The 19,097-nt window shown below is 35.7% G+C and overlaps 1 protein-coding gene across 1 annotated transcript in view; it reads right to left on the reverse strand.

Moving 5' to 3' along the window:
• The window catches only part of LOC131165267 (exocyst complex component EXO70A1-like), an 82,774-nt gene that overhangs the window by 54,752 nt on the left and 8,925 nt on the right, over nucleotides 1-19,097 (reverse strand). Inside the window, exon 3 of the mRNA XM_058122901.1 lies at nucleotides 17,539-17,744. Within this exon, the coding sequence (XP_057978884.1) occupies nucleotides 17,539-17,744 (206 nt within the window). The remainder of the gene's footprint in view (nucleotides 1-17,538; nucleotides 17,745-19,097) is intronic.

Consider the following 19,097-nt stretch of genomic DNA (forward strand, 5'->3'; position numbering starts at 1 on the left):
CTGCTAGAAGTCGCACAAACATGTCCTCACCACATCAGGAAGTGTCAAGAAGTGTGTCAATTGTGTACATAAATAAATATCAATTAATTGATTAGTTCCCGACATGTGTCAGGCCCGTCAGGGCATCTGGCAGATGTTATCTAACATGTGCCAGCAAGTGTCAACTACCGACACTTCAGGCTTCAAGAATTGCCACTTAGAGCACCACATAGTGCTGCAAAATCAGTTGGTTTGGCTGTTCAGAACAAAATCTAAGGGAATCAAACTTTTTTGGTTACAAAACCGAACCTTCCCATAAAACCACACATTAACCAAACCAAACTTGTCAGTTAAACAAAGTGAACCCAAACCAAACTTGCCACTTTTTTCTATTATATTTTTTGTTATCGACATGACATGTGTAAAATAAGTATCTAAAAAATTATAATTAATTATGGGCGTACAAATTCACTGAAAAACTGAAAACTAGCCTGAAACAAGTTTCAGTTCAGTTCTGGTTCTTGAAAATAGAAAATTTTGGTTTTCAGTTTCGGTTTTGGTTTCTAACCCAAACCTGAACTGGAAAACCGAAAAACAGAAATATCTAATAATTAATTAATATATATAAGTTCTGTTATGTAATACACTGTCAGCATTTATAAACTAATATTAATAGGTTTATTATAATTTTTTTTAACAATAATTATCCTCTTTTCCTCTATTATCACACGCCTTTCTCAGCTTTCCTTCAGAATTTTAATGCTTGTAGAAGAATGGGTGAGGTTTTATAGAGGTGGGGAAGCTCCCCTCCCTCCCTCAAATTGAAATGGTTTGACTCAGTTTATTCAGTTTAAACCGATGAGTACAAAGCCCTAGCACCATGGATGAGCAAACAATTCGATGAGAGAGCAAAGCTAATAGGAGAGGTTCAAACATAGAAATAGAAAGAGAGAGCAATGAGCTACCTTAGCATGCAGAAATCAAATAAGAGAGAGAGAGAGAGAGAGAGAGAGAGAGAGAGAGAGAAGAGAGAGGAAGTAACTGAAGAAGCTGGAAATCCAAAGAAATCAAAGAGAGAGGGCTAGAGAGAGCACTGAGAAGTTAGAGATAAAGAGTGAGAGATGAGAGAGAAAGGGAAATTATCAAGAGAGTGGGGCTGCAACCTACCATACCGCCATACGTGAGAAAAAAGACAATAGGAGGGAAATCATAATAGTTTCCCCCGGATGACGCATGTACCACTCATTATGAATTGGAACAGGCCAAGTTGACTTGCTTGTCCCAATCTAGAAGCCAAATTAATCCCAACCCACTTTTCTCTTGCTTCGTGCTTGCTAAAGCTTGATATACATTGTTAACATCTTAAGCTTTTAGGTAAAGTAGTAATCTATCAAAGCTAGTTACCAGGAGGCCTTGGGTTCTAGTCTTATTGCCCGCGTTTATTGTGTGGTGTTTAAAAAATTATTATGCACCCTATCATAGGTGTTATTTATCATGTATTTATCTCTCCACATGTTTTTCGGGCTGCACATTGTTAAAGCTTGATATACATGGTTGGCCCACAACCTAACAGCTTAAGGGTATGTTTGGTATCGTTGCTATTTTTAGTTTTATGTATCTTATTTCTGCACAGTGAAGAAAAATATTATAAAAACACATCTATTTATGTTGTCAGTTTTCTATTTCTGTAGCCGGTTTTCACCTATTTGCGAAAAAAACTAAAAACCAAATGATCATATGAATTTAAATATAATTAAAATAAACATATTCATAAATTTCAAAAAATTAATAATAAAGCCAATTTTTATAATTTTTAAAATTGTCATGTCCAATAAAATTTTTATTGTAAAGAAAAATTTGAAAGTATAACAATTAATTAAAATAATTAAAATAATTTTTTTTTATTATAGTATTTTTTTTAATATGTATTATTTGCAATTTCATTATTTAATACTTTTATAATATCATTTTGTTTAAAATTAAAATGAGAATTTTTTTAATTAAGATTTTAATTTGTTTTAGTTTTATAAATGTTAATCAAACAATTAACTAGTTTCTGGTTTTTGGTTTCTGTTTCCGATTTTCGTTTTTTTAATTTTTTTTAATGATAACAAACCGCCCGTGAGCTTTTAGGTGAAGCGGTAATCTAACATGGTACCAGAGCTAGTTACCGAGAGGTCTAGGGTTCTAGTTTTGTTGTCTGCGTTTATTGTATGGAGTTTAAAAAAATTATGGTGCTCCCTATCATAGGTGTTATTTATCGTGTTTATCTCTCCACGTGCTGTTGGGCTACACATGCAGAAGAGTGCTAAAGCTTGATACACATTGTTGACCCACAACCTAACAACTTAAGTTTTTAGGTAAAGTGGTAATTAAACAGTGCTTAAAAGGATTGGATCTAATTTGGTTAACCAAACCCAAATATTTTTAAAAATTTTAATTATTTTTATTAAAAAAAATCCCTTTACAATTTCTAAAAGAAAAGTTTATTCAAGCATGTTTATCTGGTATCTGGTTAAATTATTTGTCTACTTTTAAGATTCAATGGGAATTGCTAATAAAATTGAGAAAATTATAAGAGGTTTCTTGTGGTCTAGAGTCGAGGGGTTTTAGGATCATTTAGTAAGGTAGGAAGAGATTTGTAGGTCTAAATCGAAGGGTGGGCTAGGTTTAGAAATTGGTGTCTAAAAACATAGCCCTTTGAGCTAAATGTCAAGGTGTTTTCCTCTAGAAGATCATTCACTTTGGCATAGAGTATTAGAAGTATGGGTTGGGTGAGAATAGGTGATGTTAGTTTGCAATGTTCACTGAAGAGTCCATGGAGATCTATTTCTCATATTTATCCCTTACTCCTCACATTAAATTTATGGTGGGGAGGGGTCCTCGGATTCGTTTTTGGAAAGATCCATGGTTTGGAAATGATGTCCTATCCACATATTTCCTTCGTCTCTTTCAATTGAGCTCAGGGAAGGATAATACGATTTCTTTCTTCGTGTTGGTTTGGGTAGCCCCTTTAGTTTCTTGGAACTTTCATTTTAGAAGATCTCTAAATGATCGAGAGCTGATGAAACTTTCCTCCTTGTTGTCATTATTGAGCAATTGTCATCTTCCTTCAACTAGGGATACTTGGGCTTTGGATCATTCAGGAGTGTATGCTTTTAAATCGTTTTTTGAGTTTTTGACACGTTCCAATTCAAATTTTCCTCTATATTCATCTTTTTGGAAGGCCAAAGCTCCACCTAAAAACTAAGGCTTTCATTTGGCTGATTGTACTTAAAAGATCAATACTAAGACCAATTACAAATCAAGACACTTGAAGGCCTTATCTCCAGATGTTTGTGTGCTCTCTTATTTGAATTATGAAACGACATCTCATCTGTTTAACTGTTTTAACACTATGATTATGCTTGGAGAATCTAGAATAAATTATTTGTTGTGATGGGAGAAACTTGGGTTTGCCTAGTGTCGGTGGATAGAATGTTGTCCATTTCTTGAGGGTTTTAGAAGAAGGAAGGAGAGGGCCACACTTCGGAAATGCAGCACTTTTGCAATGTTGTGGGAGAAGATTCAATACTTAAGCCTCTTTATGGTGCGTTGCCTTTTGATGCTTTAAAATATTTAGCTTTTCAAAGGTTCAACAAGATTGGAGGAATTTTTTACTCTAATTTTTCCTAGCCTTGTTTCTTAAGTTTATTTCTTTCAGTTTATTCCAAAATTTTGACGAAAGAAGTCTTATTCTCCTTTTTGTAAATCTTTTCCTATTAATGAAATTCCTTCTTTTGTTATAAAAAAAAATTCTAAAAATTTAAAAATAATAATAATCCAAAAAATAAAGAAAAATCAGAAAATGAAAACTAAGATGATACAAAATAATAAATTCCAAAAAATTTTGATAAATTTTCACAAAAGCATAATTCCCCCAAAAATTCTCTAAATTATACCGGGTAGTTTGGTATCACTTATTAACTACCAAAAATTATGAAAATAAAAACAAAAAAAAAAATGGAAACTAAAAACTGAAAACCCTCAACCTGTTTGGTCAATATTTCTAAGACTAAAGAAATTAAAAACTTGATTCAACAAATGCTTATTATATAGATTAATAATAAAAATTCCTAGACAAAAATACGCCTGCTTACACCACATAATTACTAAAATAGCCTATTTCTTCTAACACTCCCCCTCAAGCTGGAGGTGTTTAAACATCACCTAACCCCAGCTTGTTATAGCCACTAGACAAGGCAGGCTTTTGTAAAAACATTGTCTAACTAATCCATAGATTTTGCTAATAAAGTCCTTGCAACCTTCTTCGCGACAGCGTCCCTCACAAAACAACAGTCAACTTCAATGTGTTTTATCCCTTTATGGAACACTGGGTTGCTAACAATATAAATGGCAGCTTGATTATCACAAAACATATCTACAGACTTCTTAACCAAGAATCCCATTTTGACATAAGAGACTTCAGCCACATAAGCTCACTCACAATATGAGTCATAGCTCAGTATTCTGCTTTAGCACTATATCTAGCTACAGTAGTTTGTTTCTTGCTATGCCAGGTAACAAGATTACATCCCACAAATGTACAATATCTAGTAGTTGACCTTTGAATATCAACTGAGCCAGCCCAATCTGCATCAGAGTATCCCATGGTCTCACAGTTTCTATTACATTTATACATCAAACCCCTACCAAGAGAGCTTTTGAGATACCTTAGAATCCTACAACTAGCATCCCATTGTGGTTTTTTGGGATTTTCCATAAACTGACGAACCACCCCCACAACAGAGTGCATGTCAAGTCTAGTGACAGTTAAGTAGATCAACTTGCCGACCAACAGCCTGTACCAATGTTTATCTTTAAAGTCCGGTCCAACATCCCTAGACAGCTTCACATTGGGATCCATGGGGGTCTCAAGTGGTTTAGCTCTCAACATACTAGTCTCACTTAGCAAATCCAAGGAATATTTTCACTATGATAGATTCAACCCTTTGTTACACCGCACAATCTCAATACCAAGAAAGTAACATAGAGTGCCCAAGTTCTACATATGAAATTTTTCTTGAAGCCACTGCTTGACATCTACAATCCCACTTCGGTCGCTGTCAGCAATGATGACGTCATCAACATAAACTACTAGAAGCACCACACCTGTCTTGTTTTGGCAAACAAAGTCTGAATGATCAGAGTAGCACTTAATGAAACCAAATACACAGACCACCTCACTTAATTTGTTAAACCAGGCTTGAAGAGACTGCTTAAGACCATAATGGCCTTATGCAACCAACATACCTTATCATCCTCCCCCTAAGCAACAAACCCAAGAGGTTGCTCCATGCATACCTCTTCCTGCATATCTCCATACAAGAAGGCTTTCTTCACATCCAATTGGTACAAGGTGTCAGCAAAATTAACTGCCAATGAGGTCAATACATGAACAGAACTGAGTTTAGCAACAGGAGAAAAGGTCTAAAAATAATCAATACCATATGTTTGAGTGTACCCCATAGCAACCAATCAAGCCTTAAGCTGTTCAATAGATCCATCAGGAAGATATTTGACGGCGTAGACCCAACAGCACCTAACCAACTCCTTACCAAAAGGAAGATCCACCAAATCCCATGTTCTACATCCATTGCATGCTTCCACCCAAGGTTAGCAAGTGCTTTAACATGTGAAGAACGGAATCAAGGGATAGAGATAGAGGTCATTAACAAGACAAAAGAACGCCTAGGACTAGGAAGTGTTGAACTAAAACAAAATGAGCAATAGGATAAGCAACTAATGACTGTTGAGTACATGTTCGAGCTAACTTTACAACAAGGTATCAGAGCATTTATCTCCTTAAAATCTGATTTTTCTGATTTTTTTCCTTGAGACACTGTTTTGCGTTTTCTTTCCTATCTTTCCCCTAATCAGCTCTCAAATCTGATTTTCCTGGTTAGTTTGAGAGTCGTTTAAGGTCACCTTTCATCTTGGTTTCGCAGTGCAGCATCCCTGGCAGGATGCTGTGTGTGTTCATGACAATTTCCTGATGTGAAGTTATGCTCTGATACCATGTTGTTAAGTTAGATATGGAGGCGACTCAGGCAAATAAAAGAAAAGAAGAGAAGAAAAGAAAAAAAGAAGAAAGAAAGAGAAAGGAGGAGGCAGCAGTTTCCTGGAGTTACATTCAGCTCCAGGTCTGCCCTTTTATTCATTAATAATAAAAAAACTTGAACGACAAAAATACCCCTGCTTACACCACATAATTACTAAAATAGCCTATTTCTTCTAGCAAAAATTATCATAATTATTTTACCTAATTATTCTACTTCAAAATTCACTTTACAAGAACAATCATAGTGTACATGACAATTGAAAAGTAGTAAAAATATTTTGTAAATGGATTTTATTGTTTTTTGAAATTGCATGGACATTTTTATTTTAATTATATTTTTAATTCATATAATCATTCCATTTTAATGTTAACTAAAAAAACGTAAAATCAATTATTAAATCCAAAAATCTAATTCTAGATATTAAAATATGGTAGCAAAGTTGCCCAAACAATGGAAAATCACAAAATCTAGTTTCCAATCTTTTCGCAAATAGCTAAAACTGACCATAAATACACAAAATTGGCGTTGTAAACAAACGTTTTTACATAATCTATTTCTTTACTTTACAGTAACAAAAACAGAAAACTAAAAAACAAAAATAACAACAATACCAAATAGACCCTAAAAATTTCATAAAATCCTTAAGAAATCCTTAAAATTCCCAAAAAATAAATTCAATAATTAATTATGAAATTTCTAAGAAAAGTCCAAAGTTTCATAAAAACTAATAAAAGTTAAAAAAAAATGTCAAACTCCATTTAAAAAGGAAAAATAAAGAAAAGTACAAAAAACAAAATCATAAGAAGATTCAAAAAAAATCCCAGAAAATAACTTAGCCCTCTAGGACCCATTTTCAAGTATTATGTACTGATTTTACAAGTTAATTGTTGTATTTCCCTACTTTTCATGTGCATGTGTGTGTTTAAGTCCCCATGAGGGAGAACTAGGGAGTCAGGGACAACTGGACAAGGTATTAGACATCATTTATCAAAATGGAGGATTATCTAGTAAGCCCTCTTTGGAGGTCTTGTTAGACATTCTAGTTTGCATGGTGACTTTTTTTTCTTCCCTTTATAATAATAGTACCAAAACTCAACACAATGACGAAGCTCGTAAGAGGCAATTGCGCCCTTTCAAAATTTGCTAATATGAGATGAATATCATGTGCTTGGGCAATTTTCAAATAACATGAGTGGATTTATCACCTAAAGGCCTGGAAATTCAAATAAATCAATAAAACATTTCAAACTGATAGTATGAAGGAGATCAGAAGAACGCCAATTGCGTCCTTTGGAGATTTCTTTAGGTAAAATGAATATCGTGTGGTTAAATGAAATTCCATACAACCATGGGAAGATTCAATACTTAAAGGTCTAAAAATTAAATAAACACAATAAAAACTTAAAATCAATCGAACAATGAAGCTTCAAAGAAGGAAAATTTGCGTCCATCCAACATTTCCAAAGGTGAGATAAGCTTTGAGTTCCTCAATGAAATTCAAGATGGGCACAAAGGATTTTAATAATAAAATGGTTAGTAGTTTCAAAATAATTTAGAAAATCAAATATCATTGCCAATTGAGCTTGAGAAAATTTGGGGTTATTCATCAATGGAACAAGTGTGAAAAGAACGCCAATACCAACCTAACTTTGCTGCACAAATCAAGATGACTAATTCTTTGAACCTATTTTTAGCTTAAATACCAATATGTAGTAATAGAGTGATCTAACCACACCTAGTCAAATAACAAGTTCATGACGACTTGGTATATTACATTCATGATTGACACATTTCTCATTCACGTTCTCCACTATGATCCCCCCCCCCCCCCCTCCTCCAGTCTGCACGTTGTGGCAATGGCAAAAGAGGATTCATAGAGCCAAGCCCACCTAGTGACTTAAGGTTTGCTTCATGGTGGTGATGGTTGTTGTTCTAGGTATATATTTACTCTACATTCCTTTTGTTTTAACAACTTTTAGACATCATTGTTCCACCACCATCTCCCTTTCCCAATAATGCATCTTCCTTTACAATCTCTTAAGTTCAGGTTGTCGCTATTGTTTCCATATTCTATCCTACCTTCTTTTGGTATTAATGCCCTCCAAACATCTTCACTACACGACTATCACTCTTTCCTAATCATGCGCCCTTCTTTACATTCTCCAAGGGCTTCGTTTGCTATACTTTGAATATGAATCATCATCATCTGATCAAAAAGGCTTCATGTTTTCACCAAGTTCCACTGCTCCCTAGTCTTCTTCCATCATTTTATCCAAAGATGTCAATTTCACCTGCATCCATTAAAGACTAATCGTTTTTAAAATTTTTTAAAAAATAAAAATAGAAATAGAAAGGAGAGTAGGGCAAGTGCAGGTGTCTTTCAAGTCTGGTACATGTGTATTCTGTCCCACCACACTGCAAGCAATTTTTTAAACATTTTTCCAATTATTTTACACCTACATGATATCACTTCGTATTTTTTAAAATTTCCACTGAACTTTTTGCAAAACATTGGCATTGAGCCAACAAAAAGGCATCTTGAATAGAAATATTTTTATTTTTAAAAAAAAATTATTGTGGGGCATCATCTTAACTTTTAGTAATTTCACCAAAATTTTGGTATAAATTTTTTATTTCAAGAGGGGTTTGAAAAGAAATTGGGTTTCAACTTCTTTCTTGCAAAATTTCAGCTGAAGTTTCAAGAAAATTAGCTGAAATTTTGAATTCTTAAAATAAAATTGGGAAAAAAAAAAGTAGCAGAATTTGAGGGTTTTTATTTTGTCTCTAAATTATTGACAATCATCTATTTCCCAAAGTTTCATTCATAACTTACATAATTTATTTTAACTTTCAGATATTTCTTTTGAAATCGAAATTTCCATCGAAATCAAAATTTAGTTATTACTGTGGGATAAGAGCAAGTACTGTAAATTAGCCACATGGTAAAATCCTGTAGAGTGGTTTCCACAATTCCACCCAATGCAAGTGGCTATTGGTGAAGGAACAAAAGGGGGAGGGGGCAATTTTAGTACGCATCACGAGTGCAAGGCAGGGAATCCCCCAACCCATATTTACTTTATTCATAAATTCTGTTAATGTTTCTCCTAGCTATCTTACACTCATCTATTTTCACCTTTTCTACCATTTTTAATGCATATATCCAGAACTAAAATCATTTCTGTTTGCCTTTTGTTTGATCCACAGTTGAAAATGATAAGTATTCGCCTCTCTTCTTAAAGCAAATGTTTAATCCTACAAGCATTATTTTATTATTTTCCTTGCATTGAGCATGGCTATCAAAATGCCAATCCAGATCATACGATACTACAATTCAAACTTGCCTAATCAATCCGGATCAAATGACGAATTGGAATCAAGTAGGATCCCAGTAGGAATGTAGGATCACAATCCTACTTGGGATCCTACTTGTGCAACATAATGGATTTTTTCCATTTAGGGTTTTAAAGAAAAAGGCCCAATTTATATTTTATTGGTCCAAACACTTTACTTTTGCAATAGACACAATATTTAGTCCAGTTGGCCCAAATGCAACAAAATTGGGGCAAAACTACGAGCATCTCCTGGCATTTGCTTGTCCCAAGCCAGGAGAGCAGCTCTCTTTCTTCAAAACTGAAAGCTCTCTAAGAAATTAAGGTTCTTGATAGGCAGACCTCAAGTTATCTGTCGGGAGGTTGGGACTGTTCCTTCTTCCAGCAGCGGCGAGGCCAACTGAGAGCTTTGAGATAGCAGATAGCTTCAACAACCAAGAGTTGTAAAATCAGGCTGAGAGCTTAAAGTTGCAGGCTTGTAGCAGTCATGCGATATCTTTGTAGACACACACATATAAACAACAACAACAACAACAAGAGTCCCACTAGATGGAGTCAGCTACATGAATCCTTTTCCGGCAATTCACCTGTTTGAGACCATTTTCCTCCGCTTGGTTAAGAGTTATTAAATCATTCGTCACTACATCATTGTCATTCTAAGTTATTTTAGGCCTATCCCTACCCCTTTTCACGCTAGAAACAGTAACTCACTCACTCCTTACAGGTAAGAGACTAGGTCTATGTTTCAAATGTCCAAACCATCTAAGCTGTCCCTCCCTTATCTTATCTTGAACCGGTGCTATGCCTAGTTTATTGTGTATATGCTCATTCCTTAATTTTGTGTTTGTGTGTGTGTGTGTATTCCCAAGCAGAAAGCAGACATCTTTCTTTTTCTTCTTCTTCATTTCAACCAACAAAAAAATTTTATTCCAACAAAAACTTTTCTTTTCTTCATTTCTTCCTCTCTTTCCTTCTTCTACTTTTCCTTCTCATGGTTTGATGACAAAGTCACAGAAGCTGAGAAGTTTACAGCAGTTTGAATTAATATTAGCAATTTCTTCTTCCTTTTTTCTTCATGCTTTTAGCTTTTCTTTTTAAGTACACTTACTGAATAACAAGCTAGCAACAGTCTGCCCTTCACAGAGCACTTGCAATTCAAAACATTCAGATTTCTTTTAGGGACCGGTTCATTGAAGGAAAAAGCTGCTAGGTGCTAGCAAGTTTCTAGGCTTGTTTTATTCAGTGTGTCATAAGATACCAAATACATAAATTTTTAATTTATTTTACATTGTAAGTAAAACTTTACGAGCCACAATCTGATCCTGCAGACTCCCCCAACAATCCTATCTAGAATCCCAATTCTAATAACCTTGCTTAAGAGTTTGCATTTAAATAAGGAATATGCCCCCATTTAATTCAAAATAAATACTTAATAAATAAAATTTCAAAAAGAATAAAAAACCAAAAGAACATACAACTGAAATTCAAAATCAAGAAAGTAATTCTAGATGCCCTTCAGTGAATTTCTTTCTGGTGATTAACAAAAAAAAAAGGAAGTCCAGATCAACTCACTATTGATCACTGCGCATTGCCTTAATTGGTTGTGCCCTCCTATATTCTAGACTGGAGTTTATTTGTGCCTTTTTGTCTAGATATTAATCATGATCAGAGTACAAACTTAAATTCTTTGTTTAAGAATTTCCATTTAATTTTCATAACAGAGGGCCTCAGCCGTATATTTGACTTACTATGTCTGGGACACCTACCACAACAAACACGTTCCAACTTAAATACAGGTTTGGACCCATGAAGATTAGATCTCAGTCTGAGTTGATGACCCATCATAGAGCAAGCCCTTATCACGGGGCACCAGCGAGGGTTTATTGTATGAGCATTTTATACAATTTTTTTAACAACCGTGCACCTCATCTTCATCACAATTCACGCATGCTCAAATCTTGCACAAATCCAAGGTACCTTTTGTATCTTGCACCTTAGCATGCCTTGTGGCTTCAACAATTATGATATCTTCCTCAAAAGTATATTTTAACATTTTCAAATGAGCCTACTTGAGGAGCATAAGTACTAAGAATATTTAGCATCCATCTATTGACCTAAAACCAACTCAATTCTTACAAGTCTATCTCTTATTCTTTTAACATCTACAGCATAACCTTTTTTGGTTATCTATGATGATAACTATTCCATTGTTTTTTTTACTATTACCAGAGTTTAAATCCTATCCTCCCACTTCCTTAATTTCCCACATAACCACTCAGTTTCTTATAGGGAAATTATCTTAATTTTCTTCTAATCATATCATCTTTACCTTCTAAATAAAGCTCCCTCTTATCTAACCCATCCTCGCCAATTTTTTCATTGCCCTTGTCCGTTGTAGAGGCAGCATGTTGCTTGGAAGGGACCACCAAGCTAAAATTAGTAAGGATCCATATCATATGTAGATATTGTCACTAGTTATTTCTTGGTCATTTAGCATGTATTATTTCTACATTAATAAGCATGAATGCGGGAGGGTATTGTGGCCATTGCTATGTCTTGATAAATATATTATAAATAGAGGGAGAGACCTATCAATATAGTTAGGTCTATACTATAAATTGGGGGTGAGACCTATCATTGTGATTAGGTCTTTCAGTTCACCAAGTACTTCAACATCATATTAGAGCAAAATCCGACCTAAACCCCAAATGCATATCAAAACAAAACCCTAAACCTCAAACCTGCTGCTGTAGATGGATCATCCGCACCACCAAGACTAAAAGCAAAGTCCAAGAGCTGCCGGAAAACACATTAGTCACCAAAAAATCCTGGATGCTGCTGCCCTTTCAAAACTCAAAGAAACTATTCATAATTTGCAAAAATAACCACATAGCCACCCACAGAACCTGCCGATCTACTGCCCTGTGAAACTTCACAGCCAGAGAGGGCCGCACGTACCACCACGTGCTGGCCAGAAGCTGGCAGCTTCAACCCCATGTGTCACGGTCCGCCTCTTTTCACACCGTTGTGAAGGGCCGTGCGGCGCTAGCTAAAGCACTCTTGCTTAACTAGCCAGCCTATCATTTACCAACATTCATCCACAAAGCACTTTCGTTAACATTCATTCAGATAGCAGCGGAAATAATAATCAATTCATGAAAGCCGTGGCAACCAAGCAGTAAACATTGAAGCAAACGTAATTTATTAACAAATCCTCCGTTGACATGTTGTACTTAGCGAGGGAGGCAAGTAGGCTAAGCACGTTGACAATTTCTAGTGAGTTTTACAATGACTGATGAACACTCACCCTCCCCTAAAGAGGTTTTTATATAATTATCATCCTGGCACTAGGAAACATCAAAGTGACCGAGGAGTCATACTGCCTTATTTGGCTTACAAAGACTCTACTAGCAGAAAATAACCCTACACTAGTATTTACATGATGGAAACCCATCCTAAGCACACGAGATAAGCGGTCACAGGCAAGCGTAATGCCCTGAACAAGCTTAGCTCGTGACACCATGTGCCGTTGTGTGAGATTTTTTAGCAAGTTTCCTTCATCATCACTTCAAATAACCAAGAAGTTGGATGGAAAGAATTATGTACACTGATCTAAGGCTGTCAGATCTATTTGACAGGTATAGGTAAATCAAAACACTTGTTTCAACCTGGACCTAGTGACAACAAAAAGAAAGAATAGAGGATTCAAGAAGATGAATTGATTGTCTCTCTATTATGGAACACCAGATCACATGGACGTGCATCCATCTAGATGTATGAGAGGAGATTGGGATGTCAACCTCTTATACTCCAGTAATATAACACGTATGTATGATCTATCCTTTGAGTATTTCCAATTATAATAGGGAGATAAGAGTGCTACAGTGTACTTTGCAGAGACGAGACACATCCATTAAGAACTTAAAACATTATGCAACCTATAACCACTGATGTCCATGAGATGCAAAAGCAAGGGAAGCAAATGACAATTCTTGGGGCCTTGGCATGTTTGAAACCAAGTTTGGGGTAGTTCAGTCACAAATCCTTGGCAGTGCAAAGTTACCATCCTTTGCAAATGTTTATTCTTGTGTTCTTTGTGCCTCCTTTGGTACGCATTCCTCAGCCACCACTTCAGAAGTTTCAACTTCTACCTATAAGAAGAATGCTTTTGTTACACAAGGTGATTATGGTTTCTGACCAAGCAATCTCAGAAGTTCTCAAGGTGGTTTTAGTGGCCATGATATAAAGATGGACATGATGCCCCCCTCGCAAGTGCACTCATTGTATGAGTGCGCGAGGAGGTCACTTTATCAAGCATCATCGTGGTAAATGACCATGCATGCCAATGCAGCCACTACAGATTCTACAATTTCAGGCTCAACAAGAGAGCAGCGAACTGTACCTATGTATGAGGAAGAGTATTTCAAGTTCCAACAGATCAAGCATCCTAGCAAGATTCTCTTCACATTGCATCTCTTGCTTAAATAGGTAACCCTACAACTTGCCTGTTGTCTAGTATTTCTCACACTAGTCCTTGAATTATAGATTCAACAGCCACTAATCATATAACAAGTATAACTAATTTTTTTCCACCCTTTAGTTGTGTTACCCTAGCTAATGGGTCCACTACTGCTATTAAGGGAATGGGGATTAGGAACAATAAATCCCACTTCTAGTGTTTCTCTTTCTTCTGTTTTGGGTATTCCTAAGTTCTTTTTCAATCTTATGTTAGTGAGAATAAAAAATCAATGAACCATTCTGTAACATTCTTTCTTGATCCTTTACTCATTCAGGTTTTGAAGACAAAGAAGACGATTGGTGGAAAACGTGAAGCTGGTAGACTTTACCACTTTAAGTTGTTATCTCCTTCAATAGCTTGCACAGCTTTTGATGCACCACTCCAAATCCATTGCCGTCTTGGTCATCCATCATTATACAAGTTAAAACAAACAGTTCCTAACTTGAGTTTTGTGTCTAGCCCTAAGTTTGAGTCTTTCCAGTTGGGAAAGCATCAGCATGTTCCATTTGCTTCCTGAGTCAATAAACGGGTTGCAAGCCCTAGCATGTTAGTTCATATTGACGTTTGGCGTCCTGGTTGAATTTTGTCAAATTTGGGTTTTTATTATTTTTAAACTTTTTTTATGATCATTTAAAAATTACATGACTTTATTTAATGAAGGATTGTTTTGAGTTGTTTCATATCTATGCCTTTTGTTCTAAGATAGAGACTCAATTTGATTTTCCTATTCAAATACTTCGTAATGCTAATGCTAAAGAATACTTTAGTACCCAATTCAGTACCTATATGGCTATATGACTACATCTGATATTGTTCACCAGTCATTGTGTGCCCACACTCCATAACAAAATGCTGTTACAAAGAGGAAAAAGAGGCATATCCTTGAAATCATTTGTACCTTACTTTACCAAATTAATGTTCCTAGAATGTTCCTAAAGTGTTTTGAAGTGGTGTTGTATTTTCAACCTACTCTCTTATCAATAGAATGCCATCTTGGTTCTTGGAAAGAATCCCTACCTTGTTCTCTTCCCAAAGGCTCCTTTATTTTCTTTACCTCCTCATATTCGAGTGTCTCCTTTGTTCATTAGTTTAACCTCTTGGTGGATAAGTTGGATCCTTGTACTATAAAATGTCTTTATGAGCTACTCTTGTACTCAAAAGGGACATCATTGTTATAGTCATACCTTGCATCATTTCTTTGTCTCAACCAATGTTGCCTTATTATAGTCCACACCATACTATCTTGACTCTTTGAGCACTTCTAACCTCAATGAACCCCTTCCCCTACCTAATTTCCTTGATTCTGGCGTTTTATCTCTGCCTAGTCATCTACATGCATCTTCATGTAGTTTGAGTCCTCCTCCTCACCTTGATAGTCCCAATTTGCAGGTGTATACACAACAACAACTCAAGAGAGGAGAGCCTCTTCCAACTTCCCCTCCTCCAGCTTCCACTGCTAGGCCTTTGGCTTCCTTATCTAACAATCCTATTTCCGAAGACGTTGATCTTCCTATTGCTATTCAAAAAGGAAAATGCACTTGTAAATGGTATCCCCTCTTTAATTTCATTTGTGCTATGATTCTTCAGCCTTATTATTGTTTTATTAGTAAACTTTCTTTTGTTTCTATCCCTAAGTTGTTTCTAAAGCCTTAGCCCATTCTAGATGGAGGAATGCAGTAGTCAAAGAGAAGCATGCAATACAAGATAGCGGTACTTGCAAATTGGTAACTCTTCCCCCCTAATAAGTTTGTGGTTGGTTCATGATTGTTGCTAGGTGTATATGGTAGAAGTCAATTCTAACAGTGAAGTGGCCCGTTTGAAAGCTGGCCTTGTTTCTAGCGGATGCACTCGAGTGTGCAGTTTGTATTATTTGGACACATTCTCCCCAGTAGCTAAACTTGCCTCAGTTCATTCATTCATCTCCTTAGCCACCATGTGCTATTGGCCTATGCACCACTTGGACATAAAAAATGCATTCCAACATGGTGATCTTCATGAGGAGGTCTATATAGAGCACCACTTGGATTTATTGCTCAAGGGGAGTCAAGCTTGTGTTTTGGCTCAAGAAATCTTCGTGTAGTCTAAAGCAACCCCCTAGAGAGTGGTTTGGACAATTCAGTATTGTAGAATTTTGAGTTTGGCCTTCAACAGTTCATAGTAGATCATTATGCACTTTATTGTCATACCATATCCAGTAGGATCTGCTGCTTGTGTGCATGGATGATATTGTGATCCCTGGTGATGAAAATCAAGGCATCCAACACCTTAAGTATTTTCTATAAAATAAATTTCGAACCAATTAAGACCATTGAAATACTTCTTGGCTGTATAAGTATCCAAGTCTCACATGGGAATTGTTCAAAGAAAGGTATGTGTTCTTGACCTCTTGGATAAGACTGGACTATTGGGATCCAAACCAGATGATATCCTAACAATAAGTTAATTCCAAAATGGGTGATTTGTTGGCCAACCTTAGATAGTATAGGAGATTTGTTGGAAAGTTGAACCATCTCACAATTACTTGACCGAATATATCTTTTGCAAAAGCTTTGTGAGCCATTTATTGATTATCTAGAACAATTCATTAGAATGTTGTAATTTGAGGCTTGAGATAACAATAGAAATGCACCTAGGAGGGGTCTCCTATATCAGGATCAGGGTCACACCTATAGTTAAGGACATACAGATGTAGATTGGGTAGGGTCACCTTCTAACAAATGATCCACAACCAAATCTTGTATTATTGTTGGTAGCAACTTAGTGTACTGAAAGAGTAAAAAACATATTGTGGTGGCCTGATCAAGTGTTGAGTTAGAGTATCGCATGTGAACTTGTTTGGTTAAAGAACATGTTGGAAGAAATTAGTTTTCCACATTCTAGACCTATGGAGATGATGTGTAATAATCAAACTGCCATTCATATTCCTTCCAACCCAATTTTCCATGAGCACAAAAGCATATTGAAATTGATCGTCACTTTGTTCAGGAAAAAATTGCCCAAAAGCTCATTACAACCACCCATATGAAGTTTGATTGGCAACTTGCAGATTTATTCATAAAAGCTTTGGGGTTTCTCATGTTAAATTCATTAGTCAGAAGCTAGAAACTCATGATATTGACGCTTCAGCTTGAGGGGGGGTCTTGCTGGTTATTTTTGGTCATTTAGCATGTGTTACTGCTGCGTTAGTAGGATATTGTGGTCATTGTTATGTACTTGATATATATCATAAATAGAGGGTAAGACCTATCATTATATGATTAGGTCTTTCAGTTCACCAAATACTTCAACAAATATCTCACAAAGTTTTACATTAACGCAACCATCCTTCATCCAGGCTTGGGTCAAGCAGCAAACGTCTAATAGAAAGTTATAGACATTAGAATAATGTTCATGAAATAGGCATAAATCAAATCTCCTACATTGCATACAACAACCTAGCATCATCAAAGAAAAAGAGCTTGCAGGATATGACAACTAGAGCGGGCAATTGAGCCTAGGAGGTTGACTTCATAAACACGAATACACAAGCGAAGGAAATGGCAATAAAGATCAGATATGGGATGAAAACACAAGATTGTCAAAACAAAAGTTATTGAGCCTGCAAACAAACCTGTAAGACGACAAGAGAATCTTAAACTCCTCTTCAAGCTTTAAAATGGCCTTAGCAAGCAAGTTATTTGCATGGCTGAGCACCCCGTCACTACTCTTAAAGCTTTTGTGGCTGCTAAAAAAGCGAATGTTGCCTTTTAGCTGTCCAATTGCTTCCAGATAACCTTCCAAATCCTCATGTGGTCCTTTAAGTATCTTAGTCTCTGCCTGCATGTTGAAAAGATATAAATATCAACAACTATAAATAATAAATACACATGAGGGGATCATATCATTCCATAATAAGACACGTATAAATCTCAGAAATCATACAGTTATCAAATATTATCAATTTTCAGTTGTCACCTTCACCCATCCCAATAATCGTAAACATTGTTACAAATTGTTAGATTACTACTTCGCCTAAAAGCTTAAGGTGTTGCAGTGATAAGTTGTGAGCCAACTATGCATATCAACCTTTAACACTCCATGCATGTTCAGCCCGATTACATGAAGAGATAAATAAACAACAAATAACCATCACAGAATACACACAGGCAATAAAACCAGAACCTGGGAGTCTGGGACCTCCTAGCACGCTACCATATCTCTGATACCATGTTAAATTACCACTTTACCTAAAAGCTTACGCCGTAAAGTGGTGGTGCAACTATGTATATCAAGCTTTAACACAAACACAAGTACATATGTTGGGAGCAGAGGCACCTGTACTCGTCAACTTTACCTAGTGCCCAAATCTTGAGATTGATGCAGCTGAATTATTCAAGTGTCGATTGCTCTGCATCTTCAAATATGAAAAATAAAATATAATTGCAGCATTATATGTTACAACTTACAAATGGCAATTCCATACTCTATAAAATATCCACATAACACAGGAAAGTGTCCAAGAGAATATGCATTTTGGATGAACACCACATAGAATGTTTATTAGATTTTTGCCTTAATTGCAAAAGTAAAATGTTTTAAAACAATATGAAAGCGTATCTGTGGCATATCAGCCGCTATGCAATGGTAATGGACATGAATGACACTGTTATGGGGCAATATTTTGTTTGTACAGAAATTCACACCATATTAGCCACTGTGGGGAATTACAATAGCATGTTGGCTATTGCAATGGCTACTAAATGATATGATAACAATCAGAATTAATTTTTTATGAAGCCTCTTCTCTCACTCCGAGGCTTAAGCTACTTTCTAAGCTACATCTACAGAATTTGTGCTTGCAATATGGTGTCCAAATTTCACATTTGTATTATTGCACGTGAAATATGAAGTTCAGACTATGGATACTCAACATGCAATGTTGCTTTACATCCTTATCTGTTAATGTGATTGTACCATTAACTATGGTTTAAAGCATGAATAACGAACTATAAACCTGTTATTTATTTTATTTTTTCAGGATAGAAAAAGAAAGAAGTTATTAAAAAGAAGAAGTACAAGGAGCATATGAAATCCTCTATAAAAGATACAAGAAAAAAAAATAAATAAAGCAAACCAATCATGCTGTAGATCAGAAAATGAAACCCGTCAAAACATCCAGCTGCAAAACCC

Source organism: Malania oleifera, chromosome 10, assembly GCF_029873635.1.
Source record: "Malania oleifera isolate guangnan ecotype guangnan chromosome 10, ASM2987363v1, whole genome shotgun sequence".
Lineage (NCBI taxonomy): Eukaryota > Viridiplantae > Streptophyta > Magnoliopsida > Santalales > Ximeniaceae > Malania > Malania oleifera.